Below are 23,608 nucleotides of genomic sequence, written 5' to 3'. Positions count from 1 at the left end.
TGAGTCAGGCATCGCACTACCTAAAGCTGGTTCCTTAGTCCCAGCAAGGAGATTCAGGTGCCAGTTACTCCACCTGTGGTCTCCAGATGGCTGGCAGCCCATGAAAAGACTGCAGCTCGAAACCAGAACCCCTCCTGCAGGCAGTTGTTAGTCACGTATAAACTGATTTAATCAGGTGTTAATCTTTTTTTTACTATATTTTAAGTTATAAGGTTTGTAATGAAAACTACTGAATTGCGCTTTTATAAGGTGTTGTTGTAAAGTATTCGTATTTCGACATTTTACGACTTCCAAGTGACTTTTATGTCATCTATCCTTAAGCAGCAGTGTAATATAACACGAGCTGTGTGTTTCTTTCAAAGGATCAGCTGGTCCAGGGATTAGAAAAGGCTGAGGAAAAACTCTTCCGTGCTCTTATTGCAGTTAATGGAGGGAGACAGACGTCCCTAAGAAGCTTCCATTAAAGGTAATTTGCTGAATAAAGAGCTGGTGGGCCAAGAGGAAACACTCTGTACCGAGAAGATAAAGGAAGGTGTGTAATCACACCTCCTGCTTCCAGGTACTGGGCAGAGCATTCACCTCTCTGCTTTCAGCAGGCGGAGGTGGTATCGTGGAAACTTCCAGGCTGGTCAAAAAGATGGGTGAAGAGTAGAGAATTGCAGGAGTGTTGGCCAGCTTGGGTTGCTGTAGAACCATCTCATGACACGATTTCTTCTGTGTCCTCGTTGAGCAGCTAGGATCCGAGCCTAGATTTTGTCTGACTGGAGCAAAAAGTGAGGGCCACTCATCACATTTCGGATAGTTCCTGTTGAGATGAGATGGCTCAACGGAGGGAAGCATCCGAGTAATCAAGCAAAGCACTCACCTGGCAAAATCTCACTTAAATCACCTGTGTACTTGAGCTTAATCACATGCTGCTTTCTGCAGAGGAAGGCGTCACGTCCTTTCGTTAACGCTGGTGGGCTTTTTAGGTTGTAAACTCCTTGGGGTGGGAACCCTCACTTTGGTTGTGTGGCACCCTAGGCAGTAGGGTTTGGCCTCTGTTTGGTTCTCCCAAATTCTGTGGCAATATACAAATAAATAACATGAATAAACGTGACTGTGCCTTCCAGACAGACCATTTAAGATCCTGTGCTCCCTGCTAATTTCGCTGTGACATTATTACTGGTACAGCGCTCACGGTCTGTTGGGGCATTTCACACGCGTGTAATCAGACAAGATTTTTGCTCTGAGGAGCTCCTCATTTAAATCCTTGAAATGCAGGCAAAACAGATGGTGAGCTGAGTGATGAGAGGGAACTAGAGGGTGCAACAAAATGAAAACTGGGGCTTGCTGTCCGTGATCTGTGTGCTCCTGAAGAGAAGAACTGAGATAACAGGATGCTCCTGCTAATCCTGCAGCCGGACCCAGGAAGGCACTCTGGACCCAGAGCAGCATGCCAGAACTAGGAAATCAGTGGTGCACAAAGCAGCTCCATCGTTTTGGTATGAAATACAGAGCAGGCATTTCCCTTTAGTGGTTTGATTTTTTGTAGACACATTTTGTGGGATCTGCCAGGGATTTTAGTTTGATCTGAGGGGTAAAGCAGCGATCTGCAGGCTGGCAGAAGCTCCAGCTAGCCTGAAGAAAGGCAAGGATGGCACTGAAGGAGAGAAGATGGTTGTACAGTAAAAAGAAACGAAGAGTAAGCTTTATGTTTCAGAAGAGACGCGTTTACATGGAGGCAGAAGGTTTGATGTCAAGTTGGAGACTGACTTTTTGGAGTGACGGGGGACAGCTGACAGCACTGGCCTGGTGTCACGCTTCGTAAAGGTTTGTTTCTCCTGATGCTGCCCACTTGCTTGCTGCATCCCTTCCTATTGATGCACTTGTTGCTAATAAACAATCACCCAGTTCCGAAGGAGGAATCACTCAGCCAGTCAATAAGGCTGCGTTCTGCCTTTCCCACCCCACTCCCATGGAGCCGACAGTAATCTTTCGCCTTGCAAAGTGGCAAATTTTACAGGACAACAAAACCAGTTATTGAAGAACCTATTTGTGAGGAGCTAGGAGGAATGCCCCTCACGTCTGGAATTTTCTGCATTTTTGGACACATCCCAGGGATGCCAAGGCAACGTGTGTAGCCTGCCTCTGAGCCTACGGGACGATTCGGTACTATCAGCATCAACAAGCAGCCGCAGCTCCCGCTCAAGAAGCACTTCTATTCTGTCAAGTTCGTGCTGCTGCCTCCTTTCATTCAGCTCGGTTGGGCTCATTCATTCTCTTCTTTGTTTCCAGCCTCTAAATAAGTATTTTTAGAGAAAACCAGAAACTGGAAGAAACTTCTTGCCTCATGTTTTAGAGGGAGGCTCATGAGTAATACTGGCTTCATGTGAGGGAGGAGGGAAGGGTTTCTGTGGTAGGTGTTGTGTGGGAATAGCAAGAGTCTGGGTTCAGTTGTGCTGCAGGCTCCCTGTGGGAAGACGACAGGTTATTTTCTTTCTTAAGTTGGTACCTGTAAAATAGACTTACTGATAACTGATCATTTAGATGGACAGACGTTTTCTCTACATGTGGGAGGTTGACACGGGAAGCCCAAGAGCTGGACTGTGTGCATGCCTAAGCTTAGACCTCTGAGCCACCCCTGTTGTGTTACCCAGAAGCAATGATTTAGCCAATCCCCATTACTAGATAATCCCAGATAACACCACCTGGCTCCTAAAATCTACCTGCAGAATTCGTGGTGACACCTGAAGGAGAAACATGGATGCTGGGGCTACGCTGAGGCTGAAAGGCTTTGAGCTTGGTGATAGACTCGGTGGGGAAGGATTGAGTGGGTTCGCTGGGTACGTGTGGCTGGAGGGTGAGCACGAGATGGGTGGCTGGATGGAAATGAGTTGGTGGTTAGCGTTTAGATTCCACTGAACATGTGCTTCTGCAAAAACAAACACAAACCACTGTTCCAGCTGGTAGTTTTGCTGCAAATCACAGCAGAGAGGCCAGGGACATAACAACACAGGCCCTGAAATGAGAATTTCTCCCTTCAGAAGATCCATCTAGCTCCGAGCTGGGGGCTGTTTGCATCTTCCCTGGCTTAATTGCACCCGTTTTGCAGTTGAACAAAGGATTCCACTTCCCAGGCTTACTGTTTTCGCTCCGCTTATAGAGATTTCAGTCAAAACAGAAAGATGTTGCTATTTAGAAAGAACATTAATAATTGAGATACTCAGGAGAATATACCCCATAAGGCTGGGTTTGTTGAATTTAAGTAGATCATCCCAATTGCCATGGCAACACGCTCTGCTGTCCTATATACAGGAAGGGTCTTTCTTGTGGGATCAAACCCAGGGAAAGCTGTTATTTAAAGCAGATACCTTAAAAGCACAGACAATGAAATAAAAGTAAACAGCTTCCTGCACGGCTGCTGACATTTTCTCACGTTTGTAATGTTGTGCTCACCTCTTTTTGTAGCTGTCACACTGCAATCAGTTAAACCAGTCTTCTTTTAGGAAGAAACCGTGATCTAATGATCCTTTCATAGTGTATCATCTCTCTGTGGGTATATCACAGATATATCCATACCTAAAGGTGGATATAGATATAACTGGCAGGTATCTATAACACAGACTACCACGGTAATCTTGAAGAGGTCTACCAGAGTCTCTGTGCCTTACTGTCTCTAACTGCGTCTATGCCAGTAAGCTCCCACCTCACAGCATTAGGTAAAGCTTGCTTCATCAATATTTGGGTAGCACGTTGAGATCCTTGGGCCTGGTGTGTTGTTACAGCTGGCTGTTACTTGGGAATCTGTGAGGACAGTCTAGCGCCTGAAGACTTAGAGGTAGCTGAATAACCACGCATTCGCTTAGAAGATTTGCAGATTTTTAGAGAGGAATTGCACCAAATCTTTTTTCTCTAGTCTAGCCATCAATAAGACGATCATTTTATACATTAAAAAAAGAGGTCAGAGTGATCAGAGTACAGAATTCTTGTGCAATACGAAGACATCAACCAAACAACACCTCAGAAAAGGTGGAATTTCACAGAGAAGTTCTCACTGTAAGCTAAAAAAAAGTAACAGTTGGCGAGGGAAACAAATCAGTTCATCTCTGAGATAATTGCAGGCCCTCTCTTCTGCCAATGGAGTTAGACTAAGCGGTTCACTGCCAAATGTTAACAAGAACTGCCACAAAAATTCCCAGGCCTAGCTTGTGGTAAACCTGAAAGGATCAAGGGTGGATGTTTTGCAGACAGAGGGAATAAATAGCTGGAAAATGCTGATTCAGTGCAAACCTCAATCGTTTTCTTACTCCTAGGGCAACATGAGGGCTTCAGCTTGTGTAAGCTGGGGCGGCTCTGCCGAAGGCAGCGAGCGATGTGAATCCGCCCAGGTGAGAATCCCAGGGCTGTTGTTTGTGGCCTAGACAGGAGGATGCCGGCCGGCTCCTGGAGGATTGGGGGTTACGTGGTGGAAATTGGCCAGTTCAGGACAACAGAAGACTTTTGTTCCTTATGAGCCCCAAAGTAAACTGTGTCTTTGGGGGGTGACTGGCTCAGGACAGAGGGTAATACGTTTCTGTCAGGACAGTTATTCTGTCCTTTCCCCTTAGCGTTGGCAATTTCATCACTAGGTTGTCATGTGGCTTCACTTGTTCTTCAGCAACCAAAGCCCATCAGGTGTGCCAGCCCAAAGGCTGTCATCAAGACGCGTGTGGCTTCAGATCTGGAGCTCTCCGTGGAGCTTCACTGCTGAGCTTCTGATAGCATTAGTACCCACTGAAAGCTGACGGGGAGGAGTGTGACCGCCTTCTTTTTAAATCAGTTAAGAGAATCTTGGTGACTTATTGCAGACCACCCAAGCATGCGTATTTTAAAAACTGCCTCATGTCAGACAGAGAAACTCTTTAATCTCTCATACTTCATCCCTGCACCTTTACACACAGACCTGTTACAGAGGGTGCACTGTGGCTTGCTGGCTAACCACAGCCTGCTGCAGTTCACTCTTAGCTGGGGTGATTTAAGATCCTGGGTATCTTAAATCCATCTCAGTGCTGCTTTGCAGAACTGGGAATCACAGGAGCCTGCTGACAGCCATTTCCAAGGGCCAAGAGGACGCGACATGCATCCCTGACGATACAAACCCCATGCATATTTCTACCGATTATTCCTAGATCAGTGCAGAAGGAGCAGAGCTGGTTAAGAGACTACACAGAGCCAGAGCCGAAGATCTTTCCTGCTCTCCACGAGGCAGGACGTGCATTCTAAGTGCGTAAATACTATGCCAGATTTTGCATGGTACTGAAATCTGAACTACTTGGCTTTCCTTGTGGTTTGTATATGATTCATAGCTAATCCCATGTAAATCTGCTCTGTACGACATCTCTCTCCCTCATCTAGAATTTATATATAGACTGGCGAGTTTTCCTCTTATTGCTTGTAGTGTGCCCTGAGGTTTTTGCACTCAGATGTCCTGTACAGCCACTGGGATAGCTCTGGCTTCTTTTTCAATTATTATTCTGCTGAGGTTTGCAGATACTTGGCTGTAACTAATCGGATCCCCATTCAAAACACCATTGTGCTTTAGGTATATTCTTGAAACCAAGAAAACCTCCATCCAGGCTGTCAGTCCATAAATGGGAGCAGTCTCTAAAGAGCCAGTTCACAGGGCACGTTTCAGCTCCGTGCTGCAGTTGAAACAATTAACCATTTCACCTCAAACAGCAGGGCTTTGTTTCTGGAGAGTGGCAGTGGTCATGCTTCTGTGTGAATCTTCTTGGCTGTGAAGGAGAACAAGCACCGGACTGTGGCATTTAAACCAGCATGTTACAATGGATAAGGAGCGATGGAAAAACGTAGATAAGATAGCAGTGTGGGTGTTCCCACAGAAAGTACAAGCTGCCTTCTCAAGCAGCTGCTTGCTTAGAAATTTCTCTAGTGGGCTTGGAAGCACTGGCTGCCTTTCCCTTTGCTTTCCTCTAAAGTTATTTCTGCGAAGTCTCCATCTGGCTCCTAAGCCTCAGTTTGTATTTCATGTTATATTCTGAGTAGGTGCCAGCTGCAGGTTATGTATGTGGAAGAGAAGGTGAGAAGGGAAAGAAGGTGAAGTCACTATGTCAAAACCTTCACCGTTCTGAATTGTACAATACACTGGTTTTTTATTTTTTTATTTTTTATTCAAGCTCTAAACAAAGAGGCATTCCTCGCAGCGTAAGAACAGAGCTATACCCGTGTCACAGGCCTTGCTCTGCATGCATTTGTGTTTGGGGAAATGCAGCGTGGAACAGGGTGCCGTGGCTCACCGCTCCTACTGCCTCATGCTCTCAGCCAAAGCCTAAAATTCAGGAGGATACAAGAAGTCTGGGAGAGAGCAAAACTGAATGCAACTGGGAACATGACATCTTCTGTCAGGATGAAGATTGAATGTCTGGGTAGCGATCTTGCTATCTGAAGCATTTAAAAAAAAAAAAAAACTTAGTCAAAACCCTGCACCAAATCCCGAGACTGGATTTAAAATCCTGACTTTTATAATGCGTGCTTACATATTATGCACCAGGTCCTCTGATTTATCTTCAAGAGCTGCAAGAGCGTTTGCATGCTCTTTTCTGGGAAACCATGAAGTCTGAGAATTTATTCTGAACCGAGATGTTCCTATAAGCGCTTCCAAGAAATCACCTGATGAGATTAAATGAACAAATGTGCGTGTTGGCAGTACCGAAGTACTAAGCGGGGCTCGCAGAGTGAGCTCATCCAAGTGCAACGATGGAGGTGGTAAAGCCTAGCACGGAAGAATAGCCTGGAAGCTGCACCTTTTGTTCCCAAGTTTCACGTTGACTCTGCTTGGGCTGTGACCAAGCTGCTGATTTCCAGTGGGGAAAAAGCATTTAATTTCCAGTAAGACCAGTGGAACCTGGGGCTATTCATCATCTCTGAACGCTGCATGGCATCTTGGGCTGCTCTAAAGATTTTTACCCCGGGAATCTCTGGAAGCAAAGTCTCTGAATTCCAGCTGATGTGGTGAAGGTCTCAGTATGAAGTGCTGGGCCGTGAGATGCTTTGTGCTGGTCCATGACGTTTTTTCTGCACTTTATGTAATAAATGGTTGTTAAACTTATAAGCCATAATGCAAATGAATAGTAGTAGTGCTAGAAAAATCAGTGGAAGGTGAAAGAAACCCCTTCCTCTGTCTTATCTTTAAAGACCCAATGTTCATTTACTGAACACTGCTGGGACTGAAATCTACAGTCCTTGGTGTAACAGGAATGTGTTTAAACTGGGAGAGGCCATGACAAGGTAGGAAGGCACTAGGAATTAAACAAAGAAATCAGATGTTGGTCCAGAAGTAAAAAACCTGGAGATAGTTAAACCTAGAGATAGATAAAAAGATTTGGGAGGAGCTGGGGAAGTCTCATCTTTTTGTAGCTGAAGAATATTCAGCTGTGGATGAGGTAGGAAAGTTAAATAGCAATGAAGAGATCAGAGATGCCAAGGCTCAGAAAAGAAGCTTTGTATCTCATGAAACATCCCAGAGTGCTGAGGAAACGTGTCTACATTCTGATATTTCTGTCTTCATGTATACATTTGTACATCTACACTCCTTGTTGAACACAGAACAAAGGTGTTTTGCACAATCCTATGCAAACCGCATGAGTTTTATCTGGCACGTGTACCTGGAAAGTGAATTGCAAATCAGAAATTTCTAACTTTTACTGTGGTTCTGGGCAACATGCAAGGGTTGCCAAGAAAGAGACGTGAATTTTAGAGGCTGTGCAGCTGCATCTCCTCCTCAGAGGTGTATTAGGCACGAGGTGTTCGCCCACACAGTATGCCGGTGTGCTCCAAGCCAGAACAAGTGATGATATCCTGCTCAAACGAACAAGTTAAAGGCACAACAGATGCACCTTTTGCCTGTCGGTACCACGTGATGAATTACTGCACGATGAATGTCCCGCCTGGGGAGTACTCAGCTGAACTTACCAATTTCCCAAAGGCTTGGAGAGAAATAATTGAGGATGGTGAGACTTTTAAAGACGTTGATATTCCTGTGCCTGGGGTCTTGCTGTGCACCCAGCTACAGCCCTGAAAATCCTCTTAGAAATAGTAGGTGAGAGGAATTAAAGCTTCCTAAATCCTGGGGTGTGGAGTTGTCCTCTTACTAACATAGGTGAACCCTTTCAAAATGCTGTGTGGGCTTCTCAGGCTCAGTTTCATTTCACCTCTCAGCATATAACCTGGAAAACACAATTCTCCAGCTTCTAGAGGTCAAATGTAGACACTGTTTAGGAGATGGTTATTTAAGGAAGTCCTTGAAATCCTATTTCTGCTCAAGTGAAGCTTTTCTGGACATCACAGCCCCGATCCTTTAAAAAATGATCACAGCATGGCTATTAGGCACGTGCATGGATAATTAACTTCTGCTGTGAGGTTCCCAGCTCCAGCAAAAGAAAGGATGTGTGGTTTTATCCCCAAATACATGCCACGGGCTATGGAGTTTGGCACACAAGTGAATAAACTGATAATGACCTCCCGACTGGTGGCTTTATGTGAGAGTAGGCCCTGCGTTACCATAAAGCCATTACATTTTGCGGTGACACTGCCCAGCAAATGACACGAGAGCTTACACTGTAAATATGTCGGGTCGAGATAAGGGGAAATCTCGCTGTTCTTCGAGCTCACAAGAGAAAGCAAGAAGCGCTCATAAATATTCATTTTATCTCCCTCGCTCCCTTTTTTAATGCTCTTGCTAATGGCAAACAAGTCCGCGCTAAGCCCCAGAATTACGGCGGTGTGGGACTGTTCTTGGCGCATTTCCCTGGGCTGTCAGGTTTTGTTGTACAGGTGGCTGAGGGAGGATTGTGCGCGGCTCGTTTGGAGCAGGTGAAAGGAGCGGTTTCGGAGTCCTCACGGTATCGCCCCAGCTGGACTCCTGCCTGGCTCCTGCAGAGGAAAGGGTGTGGTGTGCCTGAGCAGCCCTCCTAGCACCAAGAAGAGTCTCTCCAGAGAATCTCCTGCTCCTCTGGAGAAGGGAGGGGTGCGGTGAGGTTCTCCAGATGCGGATGCAGGGGTTGGTTTAGTGACGGGGTTAACCAGCACATTCAGGGATGTTTTTTCCCTTCTGTCTGGCAACGGAGAGGCAGCGTCTGTCTGTGGTGTGTGTCTCCCTGGTACAAGAAGAGCATCAATGGCTCAGCAATGTGGCCTTCCTGCTAAGGAGGTCAATGGTATTCCTGGCTGCCTTAGCAGAGTATTGCCGGCAGGTCTAGAGGGGCGATCCTTGCCCTCTACTCAGCTCTGGTGAGGTTGTATATGGAAAGTTGGGCCCAGTGCTGGGCCTCCCAGTATGAGAGCCACGGGCATACTGGGGAGAGCTCAGTGGAGGGCCACAGAGATGATGAAGGGCCTGGAGCACCTCTGCTGTGAGGAGAGGCTGGGAAAGGTTGGAGAAGGGAGGCTCCAAGGGGCCCGTCCGTGTCCATAACCACCCGAGGGGAGGCTGCAGGGAGCACGGGGCCAGGCCCTCGTCACAGTGCCCAGGGCCAGGCCGAGAGGTGCTGGGCACAGCCTGGAGCCCAGGAGCTCCCTCTGAGCACCAGGCAGCCCTGCTGGGCCAGGCGGGGATGGAGCCTGGCACAGGCTGCCCAGAGCCTGGGGGGCTCCTCCTGGGGGGCTCCAGGAGCCGCCTGGACGTGGGGCTGGGCCCCCAGCTCGGGCTGACCCTGCTGGGCCAGGGCATGGAGCAGAAGGCCCCAGAGGTCCCTTCCTACCTAGTGGGAACAACGGGCACAAGTTGCAGCAAATGAAATTCAATTTAGATGTAAAGGAAAAACATTATTCAAGGTGAGGCTAATCAAACACTAGAACAGGTGTCCAGAAATGATGAAATCTTGAATATACTGAAAATGTGACTGGACAACATCCTGAGCAACCTGATACAACCTCAAAGTTGGCCCTGTTTTGTATTAAGGGCTTGTAGAGGTCCCTTCCTACCTAAATTTCTCCGTGATTCTATTATAAACATCATATTTCTATTTCTTGGATCACACCCACCACTCTTTCACTTGAACAATTTCCAGGAGCTCACTAAATCATATCTGTGACATAGGTTTTGCTCTTCTCAGACAGGAGACTGTGGGGAGGAGGGGTGTTTACACTGGTTCGGTTTGGTGGATGGCCTTTCTAAATATCTCATCTGCTGTTTGTTGTTACTAGAGAGAATGCACTAAAGATGTACAGCTGGCAGGGGATCTGTGGATATCTGCCAGGGATCTGGCAGGGGATCTGTGCTGCTCCTTGGGTGCTGGGGTGAGCCTGCTTCCTCTGGTGTCCACCCTGGAGGAAGTTCTGCACTTGGCTGAGCCCTAGTGGTGATGCTCCTTGGTAGCTCGGAAGCCATCCCTTATATTCTTCAGGAGAAAATGAGGAGATCCAGTAGGTATTTTACCTCCTGACTGCTGTGGGCTGGCAAGTGTAGGAGTAAGATGTGGAACAAGGCTAAACAGGGTGCCACTGCACCCTCATGTTGGCATGCTCTTCATTTCCCACGTGAGCTTTAGTCCATTGTCTGCCCATGCATCCCATAATGAGTCTCATACCCCACAGGCAGAAACTGCCCTGCTCCAAGGTGCTCTGGAGAGCCTGTCCCATCGACACCGTGGGACTGGGGCTGATGCTGCCCTGGGACAGCCCCAGGGATGCTGGGTGTTAGCTGGGCTCCCCTACCCACCCTCGTGCCTCTGTGCTCCTTTGTGTGTGCGGAGCCCATTTTGTTACCCTGAACCCTAACACTGCGATTTCGGGTCATCCACTAAATGGTCATTTTCCTTCTAATTTATTTTAATTAGAGACAAATAATTTTGCTGGTAGTTGAAGCTGAATTTGGAGGTGTCTCCAGGAGCTCTGATTGATTATTCATTAGCGATCCGTGGCTTCGGTACAGAGCCTTGTCTCCTGATTTCCTCTCCTTTATGTTTGGGTTTGCCTGGAAGCTGCTCTGTATCAGCTTAGCTCCAGCTGGGGATCTCTCCCTCCTTGTTTATCTCAGCTGTACCATGCGTTTCATTAAGACACTGTTATTATCCATATGAAATGGAAGGATTAAAAAGGATGAATGAAATGAGAAATGACCCTAGAGGAAGGAACTCTATTAAATCCACTCTAGAAATTCTTGTTAAATGCTTATGAGAAAAGACTGGGAGTCTGTCTTTTTCAAGCTGTATGACAGTATTTCATTTTCCTTTCTTTCTTTTCTTTTATTTTTTATAAATTTTGCAGGTCCTAGTAAAAAAGGTAGGTGCCCAGCCTCTCCCTAAAATGCTGCTACAGTAGCCAGAAGAAATACCAAGCTGTGTCTTTGGGCCGTAAAGAAATGTGTTTTGCATAGCCTGTGAACTCCCTGCAATGTCACAGCTGTTAAATATAGCACGTGGCATTCTGATGCCACTACTACTGGCAGGGTTGGGGTGGTCTGAATATTGTGAAATTACCTGTACAGCCATCTTGCCTTAGTTTTCCTACAGTCTTGCTTTAAAACTGGAGTTTGGAATTGGGTATTATGCATGTCCTGTATATTTTCAAGTGGGTCTCACTGCCCCTCTCATTTAAATCAAGATAAAACCCCGATGAAATAGAAATAATCAGAATCCAATGAAAGTGCTTCGCTTCTCAGGTCACTGATATTTATGAACTACTTTGAAATCCTTGTTTGAAATGTGTTGTCAAAGTGAGAAGAGGTGCTTTAAAGGGGTTTCTTGCTTTGTTTTCACTTTTTAAACTTAACTAGGAGTTAGATGCCCGGGTCTGGAAGAACAAAGTGCTTAGGAGCAAGGTGGGTCCCGAGGGTTTTCTGTGTGGCTGGTCTCTCCAAATGTTTGATCCAGAACTTGTGGAGGTCTGTGGGACCTCGTGCCACTCAAAGCAGCCTGCTTGTTTTGTGTCAGTGGATCGAACCACTGGTGGCCCAGGACTGATTGTGGTTCCATGGGAACTCAACATTTTTCATGGCTTTAGCTGAATATTTGGGGTCTTTCAGTCTCATTTTTAAACCGGATCGGTCAGCTAAAATATTCCTTGCACTTAGTTAAGAACTTCTCTATTCAGCCCCTGGGAAGCCAGAGCAATGTGACTCTGAGGAGACCACGTTGCAACTAATTTGGATGAGTTATAGTTTGATGTGATGTTCTGTTCCTCTTTTCCGTCCCACGAGTGCAACACTGGAAGTCTAAAGCTGTCTTTCAGCGAGGAACAGACAAACGGAGCTTCTTTGTCTCACCATCTCCTCAGCCAGCGGCAGCACGTAAGGTTTGATGGAAAAGTCTTCCATGCCCTGAGTTTAAGGATACACAGAGCGTACAATTATGCTCTAAATTGGGATTCCTGTATGTGATTAAGTGTGCTAGCAGTTGGTTCATGTAGCATCAGTTCAAATAACTGCAGAATAATACTTGCAGCACGATCCTTGTGGTTTTATGTGAAAATAATGAAGAGCTTCTTTGTTGCTGTGCATTCCGTGTTTTATAACCCTTTTAGCTTTAAAATAAGTTTGGTTAGGTTATATATCTCTTTCCTTTCCTTTTGTACCATGAGCCTACCATAAATCTGTAGGCTAACTCACAAAACAGATTTTAAACCATCTGTCATCTCTGGAATTTAATGTCAGTGCTTCTAAAAAAGCCTTTTTCCACATAAACATCCCCCTCTCCAGAGTCAGAAAAAAAAACAGCCCTTCCCATGTCAAACATACTGGTTGGTTTTCCAATTGCCGTTTATTTGGCTTGGAAAAGAGGCAGGGGTCTCAGAGCAGGAAATTCCGGGACAGTGCTGAGCAGGGAAAACATCACAGCACGTGGGTGCTGAGCCCTGCCTCTGGGGAGCTGCGAAGATCCCGACCCTCCCGTAGCAGAGAACGTTTCTCTTCCAAAAGGCACAGATTTTATTCCCAGTATCCCATCCTAATGAATTTTTTCTTCTCCTCCATAAAGGTCTGAACGGAGCAGAGGGCTGCGAAGGGCTGGGACAAAGCTCAGCGCTTTCTCCTCTGCTCCCGCTGAGCTGAAGGACTGACAGGGGAGGAGGGCGAATGCCTCCGCTGAGGCCCACGAAACACTATCTCTCGCAGGCAGCTGCTCAGGGCCTCGTGGCATGTGCCAACACAGCGTTCCTATCGGCCCGCAGCTTCGCACCGACGGCTCGGGGGCCCCACACCAGCCCCGCACACAGATCCTTTCAAGTTTTGTCTCGGTGGCAAACAAATCCCCCTGGCTCCCCAGCAGCCCTTCTCCACCACGCCGGGCAGCGCAGAGTGGAACAGAGCGGCCTCGCGAGCCATCTACCTGCAATAAACTTGCTTCCTAAAATAGCTGCAGAGCCGGGAGGTATTTTTATGGCAGTCACGCAGCCTTTTTCTGTCCTGAAGGGCTGTAAAGAGAGCCTGGAGTTGTTAGCTTGTGTGTAACCTGGTGCAGTTCTGCCCGGCTCTGAAGGCAGCCCAGAACAATAGCTGGGAGGAGGGAAGTGACTGCTTGATCTTGGTTGGGTTTAAGGTACGACACCGAAGGGTGTCAGCGTAAATGTCAGCACTGTGAGATGCTTCACTGCTGATAGTTCTGGTAGCAGCACTCCTCAGGTGCATTATCGTAACGCCCCAATATCTTATAAGGTCTCTCCATCCATATTGCATTTTAGCATTTCTATCTTCTGCGAGTCGAGTGGGGAAAAGGAAACCACGTTTGCCATCCTCAGCCACGTCCCAGTGTGGGATGTCGAAGCCAGTAAATGTAAGAGCTGTGTGAAAGCCCTGGGCTGGCCAAGGCCTCCCTCTCTGCCCGGACCCCTCGCTCACGGCTCTTCACCTCTTTGTGCCTCCCGTGTGAGGAGTGCCCTGGCTGAGCGGGGAAAAAGGTGGCGTCAACTGGAGAGGAGCGTGCTCTGCTTTGGGAGGATCAAGAGAGCTTAAATTAGAAGCACCAAGGACAGCCCTCGCTCCTGCTATTTCAGCTGTAAGGACGGGCGGGCGGCCCTTTGCCCCGCAGCTTCCCCAGAAGGAGCGGGTAGGTTTCAGCAGCCCTTTGGTTCCCTCGGCCAGGTTGAAACGTGCAGTTTGCATCTGCAGATGCTAAAATCTCCTGCCTGGGGACCCGAGTGGGGACAGTGCCAGCTGTCACCCCCTGGGTGAACGGGACTGTTCCTGGAGGCACCGTGCAGGACACGTTCTGCTGCAAAGTGACCACGAGGGACCTGCAGGAGCCATCTCCCGGGGAATACCAGCCTGCAGCCTCCTCCTCTGCAGCTGGTGCTTCCTGAGCCCCAGTCCCTTCGGGGCTCTCAGGGTTTGGCCTGTCAAGTGACCGTGTCAGCCCCTTCTCTGACCTCGTGCCCTGCTTATTTTCGCATCTGCAGCTGTTGGATTCAAACCGGGAACCCTGGCCGCAAAGATGGTGCCGTTTATTTTTAATCCGTGGCACTGCGCGAGCGTTAATTGGGGCTGATAATAAGGGACCCGAACCTACTGGCACCCTTCTGGGCAGTCTCAGCTAGGAGTGCTGGCGTGGTGACAGCTCAGCTGCTGCTCCGTGTGCGAGAAGCATGCACCAGCCACCAAACATGCTGAGGAAATAGGAAATATTTCAGCAGTCCCTGCACGTGTCCATCCCCGGGTTTGAGCAGATGATATGGAGACATGAGTTATTTGGGGGAAAATAAGGGCTGTTCCGTTTAACACTGCAACGTACCAAATGTTTGGGCAGCCCGACCAGCACGGGGGGCACGGTGACTGGATGAACACAGCTTGGCTGGCTCGGGATGTGGCTGGAGCTGTGCGGGTGTGTTTGTAGGAGCAGGTTGCCGTTCAGAACATACGGGTATGCAGGCGTTCCTGGAGGTTTTCTCAGTCCTGGTCAGTGCCCGTGGGAATTGCTGAGTTTTTCCGTGTATTTCAGTGGCTGCTGTACTGAGTTAGCGTTACACGTACGTGGCTGTAGGACCAGGCCCCTGACGAGGAAAGTAGCACCGCCAAGGCATCAGCACTCGAGATGTCGCGTGAAGCCCTGCCAGCCCCTCGTGCCAGCTGCGGTGCCGATCCCCAGGCTGTAAGGTACGCGCTGTTAGGAGCACTGTCACACCCTGGTTAGCCTGCGAAGGTCACATCGCCGCGCTGGGAGAGCCACACAAGGAAGAGGAAGGACGTAATAGCCAGGGTGGAGTGTGGCTGTGCTGGTAAATGGGGACAGGAGGAGGTTTGGTGGTGGTGCAGCTGCTCCCCTGTAACGTGCCAGAGGCTGCTAAAGGGAAGCCAACAGTCCAGTTGCTTCAGTATTCCCCTGGTAATCAGGAAACCCCGTGATACAGGAAGCTTTGTCCTTTCCTGTGTCATTTAGTGATGAACTTGAGTAATGAAAACAAAAAGCAATCCCAATCCTATGTCGTGTAACTGCATAAACAAATACAGTTGGCTCCACAGATTAGCTCGGTGTGATAAAGGGAGTTCCTCCCTCCTTTTTGACTCAGTTCTCCTGATTTAATTGAACATCCCTCAAGCAGCATCAAAAGCAGGAGCAGCAGGGGCACCTGCAGCTCCTTTTCCACGCTCTTTGGGAATTTTGGTGCTTCCCTCTTCTGACCTCTATTGTCTTTGCTGTAGGAGAAACAATTTACAGAGCGTTTAGTTGCTTTTATGGATCTTCCCCAGTGCACTTCCACGTGCTTTCATTGCCCTTCTCCTTTCCCCTTCCTCTTCTGTTGTGTCCCTTTGGACAAACACCGACCAGCAGCGTGTGTAGCAGTCCAGACCGGGGGCTGCTGCTGCTGGGCCTAATAGGATTACAAGCTTTTTGGCATTAATCCTTATCCTGCTCTTCAGGCAGGCTAACCTTTTCCTTAGATTTTTGCCTCGTGTTGCACAATTAGCTGACTCTTCGGAGATTTCTTTCCAGCTGCTCCTCTGGCCTTTTGCAAGGCAATCGCAATGGATGGAGGCCTCCGGCGTGGAGCGGTGTGAGAATCACTGGGCTGCTGTGGTTGGTTGTTCAGTGTGGCAAGAGCTCTCCCTACCTCACTGACGAATGCCACAACATCTTGCCTTTTCCTACACCCTGAGCGTGTCTGCTGTCCCCAGCCTGCAGGGATTCATCTCTGCAGCTGCTGTGCGAAGATACAGCCGCTGCTGTGCGAAGCTCTGGGAGCCCCAGGGTGGCAGGTCAGGACGCCTGCTGCTGCTTTTGCTCAGAGGGAGAAAGAGCCAGGGCCTCCCAGGCACACGGCTCAGTCAGAAGGGATCTGAAGGATGGAAACGGGTGGGGAGGAGGGGCTGGCTGTCTTCGTAGCCTGGCTTCCTAAGGAAAACGAGGCTTAAGCAGGCTGGTTTTTCCACTGCTTCCAACGTGGATCAAAGCAATTTCAGCCAAACCAGGTGGGTCAGAGAAGTCTCAAATATTAAGTTTCTGCGCTATTCCAAAAATCAGCTGCTCATAGCAGTGTCCGCCAGGAGGTAAGGACTGCCGTGCCGACTCCGCAGCAGTTCAGGGAACGTCAGAACTGGAGCGTTGCAGGAGGAGATTGGAGGCATGAGGAGGACCTGGGGAGCAGCAGGGTTGGAATTTGCACGGTTTGGGTTGGAATTTGCACGGTTTGGGTTGCTGCCCCTCAGATTTGGGTTGTTGCCCCTCAGATTTGGGCTGTCACAGTAACTTTGTCAGGCAACAGCTTGATTTAGAGGTAATAGGTTGGCACACAACGGAGAAATAAGGAGCACGGGAGGCCCAGCACGTGGGAGAAGACCCAAGGAAGAGCAGAGTAAGAAGCTGGTGGCACTACAGCCACTAAAGGAGAGGAGGGACAGAGCAGTACCTGCTAAAAGACCAAACCAAGGGTTGGTAGGAGCAATGTTTTTCAGGCACTGGAAGGGGAAGTTGAGAATATTGATCAGCAAAGCACGAAGGGAGGCTGGAAGGAGACTTAGACAGGGAACGGCTTAGTGGCTCGGGTGGAGGGACGAAGAGTCAGGCTTGTTTGTGCTGTACAGAAGGAGCAATTTGGCAGCGGTTCGAGCGTGGGGATGGAGGAAGGCAGGAATCAAAGATAACTAATTGCACAGGAAACTTGGATGAGGGGGAAGAGACAAGCATTGTCTTCAGCGGGGAGAGGAACTGGGGGAGGAGATAAAGGACTGGTGTGCGTGTATGAGTTAAATCTGCTGTACTCGAGCCTGATCCAAAGCCTGGTGAAGACGATAACCTCGAAATGTTGGAACGTGTCCATGTGCAGGTGTTTGTCTCCCTGACCCTGAGCGTGCCTTCCAGAAACGCCCGACCATCTTTTGTTTTCAGTTTGCGTGGCGTACACAGGGGTGAAGTGACTCGGGGCCACGTAGTAAGCTGCAGCAGCGACAGGCTGGGATCCAACATTCCCTAAACCAGCCTTCAGTCTGGGAAGCCGCAGCGGTTGTGAATGTCCTTATATGCACACAGCACGCTGCGAAGCACATCAGTCAAACTCGCAATCTCCAATTTAGGCAGGGCACATCGTCTTATTACCGCTCCTGTGCTTTGCATATGCAAAAGTACGGCAGAGTTTCCTTCCCTTGCAGGAATTTTCTGAAGTGTTTATTGTCTGCAGCTAATTCGGGTCTAGCGATCCCATAAACTTTGCTTCTTCAGGATCCAGTTACTTTCTGTTTCCAGCATAAACCGAGGAAATGAACATCAATCACTCGGTGATCATTTGCAGGAAAGAAAAGCGTGATCCAGCAGCCTGGCCAAGCCAAGAAGGAAGGGCAGAAATGTGGTGTTTTTTTTCTAAGCAGAGCCAAAAATATTATTTGTTTGGCCGTTTTTGGGGGATAATGGGGAGTGTTTTTCTTTCGGAGCACTAATTCCTCGGGTTAGCTCCTGCTGCCATTGAACTCGGAGGGAATATTTGTTATTCGCTTCAGTGAGAACAGCATCAAGCCATTGTGTGTGTGTTCCTCCTTCCTTTAACCGGTGTTTGTTACGGTATTTCCAGGGTGAACAATGCAGTTGCTTTCCCAAAATCTTTCTGAGCATTCCTACTAATCCTTCCATGTAGCGCAGCCCCTGGGGGCGTGAAGTAGGTTCGGAGCTGCCTGTTCCCAGCAAAGCTTTCCCAAACCAGTGCGAAGCCCTTGTGAAACGCTGAATCCCCTCACTCAGTAGCTGCTTTTCTGAAGGCTGCTTTGTGCTTCAGGTTTTGCTACATGATGAATAGCAGGCAAATTGTCCTCGGTCGCTGCTCTGGAAATGGAGGTGTGTGCTGGCTCGCTCCAGGCTTTCACAAATACCTTCTTGAGCTATGGGAAGCACAACGGCACGCCATATCCCAGAGTATTAATTTTTAACGTCTTATGCACAATAATGGACTCGGCTGTAATTACGGGTCCCACGGCACCCAAACACTCCTGGCAGAATGGAAAAGACAACTGCGGCTCCGCGCGGCTCCACAATTAGGGGCCGAAGCATTGATCGTTTCCATTCCTGAGAGCTCCAGAACCAGCCCTATGGATGTAAAGCACGAGCTCCGGTGGAAAGGGGGGGATTCGCAAGCCAGTAAACGTTCCCCTGCAGTCTGTTAAATTCAGACTTTGCAGCATCATCCTGCTGCAATGAATAAAACCTGGGCAGGGCAAAGTGGTTCTGACAAGCCTACGTCGAGAATAATCGAAGTGAATACGCACCAGGCGGTGATGCAGAGAGGAGTTAGGATAGAAATTTCTCAATGTTTTTTTTTTCTCTGCGGCGCTATTTTTAGCTTAAGGATCCTTATTTCTTTCTTACATGAAATCTGGAAGCTGACAGCCTCCCTTTCAGACTTGGAACTGGAAGGAAACCGTCTGAAAGGAGAGGGGATCTGGGGTTTTTAGGGACGATCCTGTTGGCGTATCTTGGGCAAATTCCTCCTTCTGTGAGGAGGCAAAATGGACTTTACACAACAGTGCAGGGTTATTCTCTTCAGCAGGTTAAATGTAAGATAAGGCCCCAGCATTCAGACCCTCTGGCCAGTGCCACTTGGATGCTACTTTATTCTCCACCAGCTTTTCAGGGCTCTGAATAGAGGTTTTGAAGGGGTTTTAGATAAAGAAATCTCGTTTTGTCCTGCCTCTGAAAGCAGTATTCCTGCATTCCTGGTGTCACACTGGATTATTTCAAAACCAGATTTTTCATTTCCTTTCTCAACTGTGGTGGTGGTCTTCTTTTGTGTGTAACTCATAAAGTACAGCTCTAGAAGCCATTCCAAAAGGAAAGACAACTTGAATTCCTCAGTTCATGTCAATGGCAACATGTTCTCTGAATGCAACGATGCAAAATGAGTCCCATCCTGTACTTAGGGCACTCAAGCTTAAAGTGGATCCTAACATTTTTTACTAATGCAAGAAATACATTTAACAAATCAAAAAAAAATATTTATCTGAGAGGAAGTCAATTTCATTATTTTTTTCCTTCTCTTTTTTTCCAGGCTTATATTTGGCACTCTTTACCCAGCGTATTATTCTTACAAAGCCGTGAAATCGAAGGACATCAAAGAATATGTGAGTAATGAGATCTGTGGCTGTGCTGCAGGGTTTGTTTTCTAAGACTGCTCCTGACCATGTCGTAAAGGTGTCAGCTGTATCCTGGGAAAGCTCGCAAGGTGTCCTGTAGGTGGACAGCCCAATTGCTACGCGAAGTCTCAAATAAAATGACTTGGGTTCCTGCTTCTGGCTGCTCTGCAGGACTGGTGCACTCTTTGACAAACGCATGCCATTTCTCTGGCGGTGCGAGCTCTATGCAGCAGGCATAAAAGGTGTTTGGCACCCAGAGCTTTGCGTGTTTTCCTTTGTTTCTGAGGAGCACTATAAATCAAAGCCTTTTCAAAAAGCCTTGAAGCTTTAGCTGCTCATTCAAAACAAGGATCAGAAGAGGCAGCTTGAAGTGCCTACGACTCAATCTGCAGACAGAAGCATCCTTCCTTGTGGAGTGACCTATTTACAGACACGTCTGGCAGCTGGCTGTGCTGTCTTGTCCTTTTACTAAAAAATCTTCCTGGGCTCCCAGTTTTTAAAAGCAGATGGGCCCATTAGGGAAAGTGAAACTGGGGAGAATCAAAACCACTCGGGCGCTGTTGGAGTCCTGTAGGATTTGCACAACCTAGCTCCGTTAAGTTCGCTGAACCCAGCTCAGCTTCTTGATCCTGACTTTTCAATCCTCTCAGCATCCCAGGGATAACAGGGCCATTTTATCCTCTGGGAAACAGCCGAGATGGCCATCCCATTAAGTCCTTAGCGCGAGCTCAAACTGGGGCTCACACTGGCTGCTTAGATTTTTCCTTTTTATTGTTCCTATCCATCAGATAACAGGTTTGGGTATTTTGAGGATCAGAAGCGTTACAGAACACATCACTTAAGGCAAAATGCCCCCGCAGCCCTTGTGCAGCCGTGCCTCTCAAGGTTTGTGCACCCGTGGCGTGGAAGTGCTGAGATCCCCACTGCCTGCCACTGATACACAACACCTCCTTAAGTCCTTCCTGGAAATTTTTTAATTTAGGGTCCAATTCCTGTTAGAAATTCAATTGCAAAAGACAAGGAACTCCCATCAGATATGAAGTCGTGACCCAAATGTGGGAGCAACCGGTCTAAGACCTGGTCCACACTTGAAGTTGTTTTCCAGCTGGCACACCAGTCGTGGAGGTAGGTTAGTTAGCGGTCTGCTTAAAAAGAAAAGAAGCTATTTACACTGACACAGTACAAACCTCCGTGTACCAGTCTAAACTTACATCACCGTGGTTTATTTGTATTCTGCTTAGTAACAGTCGTTTTGATAGATGTTGTTTTAGGCCGATGTAGGCCCATCCGCACCAGATCTCGGTTAGTGTTTAAAAGCTTTGCTGGCGTTCATGTGGAACTGACAGAGCTGTGCTGGCCGCGAGGCTTCGAGGGAGTCACAGTTATGTAAAACGTCTGGCAGAAGCTGCCCTGGGAAGACAACTCTCCCTGCGTTTGGCACTGCCACTCTACTGCTGTAACACTAAATATAAATATAAACATAAATGCAGGGGGAGCAGGCATACAGCTGGGTGAACCGTGCTCAGGGAACAATCTCAGTACTTGTAGCCAGATGGAGAGACACTACAGAGTCTTTTTTCCTGGAGAAAAGGAGGCTCAGGGGTGACCTTATCGCTCTCTACAGGTACCTGAAGGGAGGCTGTAGCGAGGTGGGGGTTGGTCTGTTCTCCCACGTGCCTGGTGACAGGACGAGGGGGAATGGGCTTAAGTTGCGCCAGGGGAGTTTTAGGTTGGATGTTAGGAAGAACTTCTTTACCAAAAGGGTTGTTAGACACTGGAACGGGCTGCCCAGGGAAGTGGTGGAGTCACCATCCCTGGAGGTCTTTAAAAGACGTTTAGATGTAGAGCTTAGGGATATGGTTTAGTGGGGACTGTTAGTGTTAGGTCAGAGGTTGGACTTGATGATCTTGAGGTCTCTTCCAACCTACACGATTCTGTGATTCTGTGATACAGGCACTGTCCCCGCTATCAGGGAGGGGATGGAGCAAGCCATTTCAGATTTGTTGCCATCTCCAGTGTCCTTCCCCAGAGCAGCGCCTGGTTTAGGTGTCCCTCTTGCACTGCCTTCTTTCCAGCCTCCTCTCATTCTGTTGCAGTTATCCCAGCCTTAGGTAGCAGATTGCAATTCCCTAATTCATGGATGTCCTGGATTTTGCTTTCTTAAGCTTCCTGATATTCCTGCAAAGCCACTTAGGAATACATTTCTCTCATTGAGGAATACGTTTAGGACTACATTTCCCTCATTAAACAGTTATTTTTTTTCCAAACAAGAATGGTTTGGTGGTGGTAGTGGTGGTGTTTTTGTGCTGACAGTGCTGCAGGAGAGGAGCACCACATTGCTCGATAAGAACTAGTGGAAGTGCCGATGGCATGAGGCAGGCAATGTTTCTTTCCAGCCCTAGAAGAACCAGTACCACAGGCATCAGGATGGCTTAGATGTGCCTTTAAATTGCATTTACTGATCAGTGACCACAACCCCCAGCTTCTTAAATATCTCAAGACATTACAGCTTCCCTGACCAAGTCTCCAAAGACTCTTTCCACGTCTCTCACTATCAAGGGAGTCAAGAGCAGTCATTCTGAACACAGACAGCACACCGTGTGCTTTTGCCACCAGTGTGAGGCAAAATGCCCTCACTTAAGCCCTGAGCAGGGGATTGAAGCTGAAGCACTTGCTCGTGTCCCTGCAATGTCCCTGCTAAGGGTATGTACGTGGGCAGGCACCACTGCTCAGCTGCTGTATGCTAATTCAGTGAGCTGTGCTCCTTGACTGTGCTCCTGAGCCCTGGATCGTGGGCTGGGCAGTCACCTCTCTGCCTCCTCCTGGATACTTTCCCCTGCCTGTAGATATTATGTAAGTACATTTTGTCTTAATTGCAATTTAGTCCACACCCTAGTATTAACGTTTGTTGTTAAGGTGAGCCAAGTGAGGTTTTTAATACCCGTGACAGGGCTGTGGTCCTTTCCTGGCCAGAGGAGCTTCCTCTGTAGGGACTCTTCTGTGTGTCACGCTGTCCTCCTTGTCATGAGACCAGTCCTCAAGGCCAGATTCTTCCTTCCCAAGGACTTGCGTGGAAATCTGATGTGTGTTATGAGGTGGGGGTAGCCCTGGCATCTTCCAGATCTTTAGGGATTGTTAAATATAAAGCTTTTTTTTCTGTGCAGGTTGGTCTCTGCACTTGTGCCTGTACAAGGTGCTTAGAGGGTCATGGGGCAAAACATCTCTTTCTGAAAGCTGCCTCTTTCTTTTGCCAGGTCAAATGGATGATGTACTGGATCATATTTGCGCTCTTCACAACAGCAGAGACGTTCACGGATATCTTTCTTTGCTGGTGAGTACCATATGGGAAGGAGTCTTTGAAATGAGATGGAAAGAAAATGGAAATGTTTGTCAGGGGAAGAAATGGAGCCCAAGAGCTCGCTGTGTCCTGAACATGTGATTAGCACCTTCAGGTGCACAGAGGTGTTTTGTCTAGAAAAGCCATGTTTGCTATCTCAGCGCTGTCATGACATGGAAGAAAAAGGGTAGAACCACTCAGTAGTATCTCCTTAGTAAGAAATCATTTCAGGAGTCTCTGTCCCCTGGCTTTAGGAAATAGGTCTGCCAGATGCACATCTGATGGCTGAATTGGATGCTTGCAGAGCTCATCACATAAAAACCAGTAGCTTTAGCTACAGGCACAGTTCTGAACTTAGGCAGCTGGGTCCTAACGTAACTACACCAACTCTGGGATCAGGCAGAAACAGCCCTGCAGCACAGGACTTTGCTTCTAGGTTTCTGCACGGGTTGTTCCTCTTCAGATGTCTTGCCAGGCGGACTGAGCTTTCCTGAGCGGACTGGGGTTACAGTTTGATGGAGAACAGTGACAGTCTTTACTGCTGAGGGCTCGCCAGTGCCAGTGGAGGGATGCTGGCGACCTCCGTCAGGGTGAGAGCACGTGAATGCCCAATTACCAGATTCAGTTCCTTAAATTTGGATGCTCGAGTCTGGAAATGTTTGCTTCATTGCCCTTTTTAGTAAAGCCTCTTCTAAGCTAGGGGAAACCAGCGAGCTCAGCAGACTTGAGGCTGAAGATCTAACAGTGGT

The 23,608-nt window shown here is 48.1% G+C and overlaps 1 protein-coding gene across 4 annotated transcripts in view; it reads left to right on the top strand.

The window, feature by feature from the left end:
- Positions 1–23,608, top strand: part of REEP1 (receptor accessory protein 1) — a 60,930-nt gene that overhangs the window by 4,972 nt on the left and 32,350 nt on the right. For all 4 annotated transcript variants that reach the window (XM_035326012.1, XM_035326011.1, XM_035326013.1 and 1 more), the window contains exons 2-3: positions 19,438–19,510; positions 22,777–22,853. In XM_035326012.1, coding sequence (XP_035181903.1) covers positions 19,438–19,510; positions 22,777–22,853 — 150 coding nt within the window. The remainder of the gene's footprint in view (positions 1–19,437; positions 19,511–22,776; positions 22,854–23,608) is intronic.

Source organism: Oxyura jamaicensis, chromosome 4 (assembly GCF_011077185.1).
Source record: "Oxyura jamaicensis isolate SHBP4307 breed ruddy duck chromosome 4, BPBGC_Ojam_1.0, whole genome shotgun sequence".
NCBI lineage: Eukaryota > Metazoa > Chordata > Aves > Anseriformes > Anatidae > Oxyura > Oxyura jamaicensis.
Note: the sequence above shows the minus strand (reverse complement) of the source record. Positions and strands in the feature narration are given on the sequence as shown.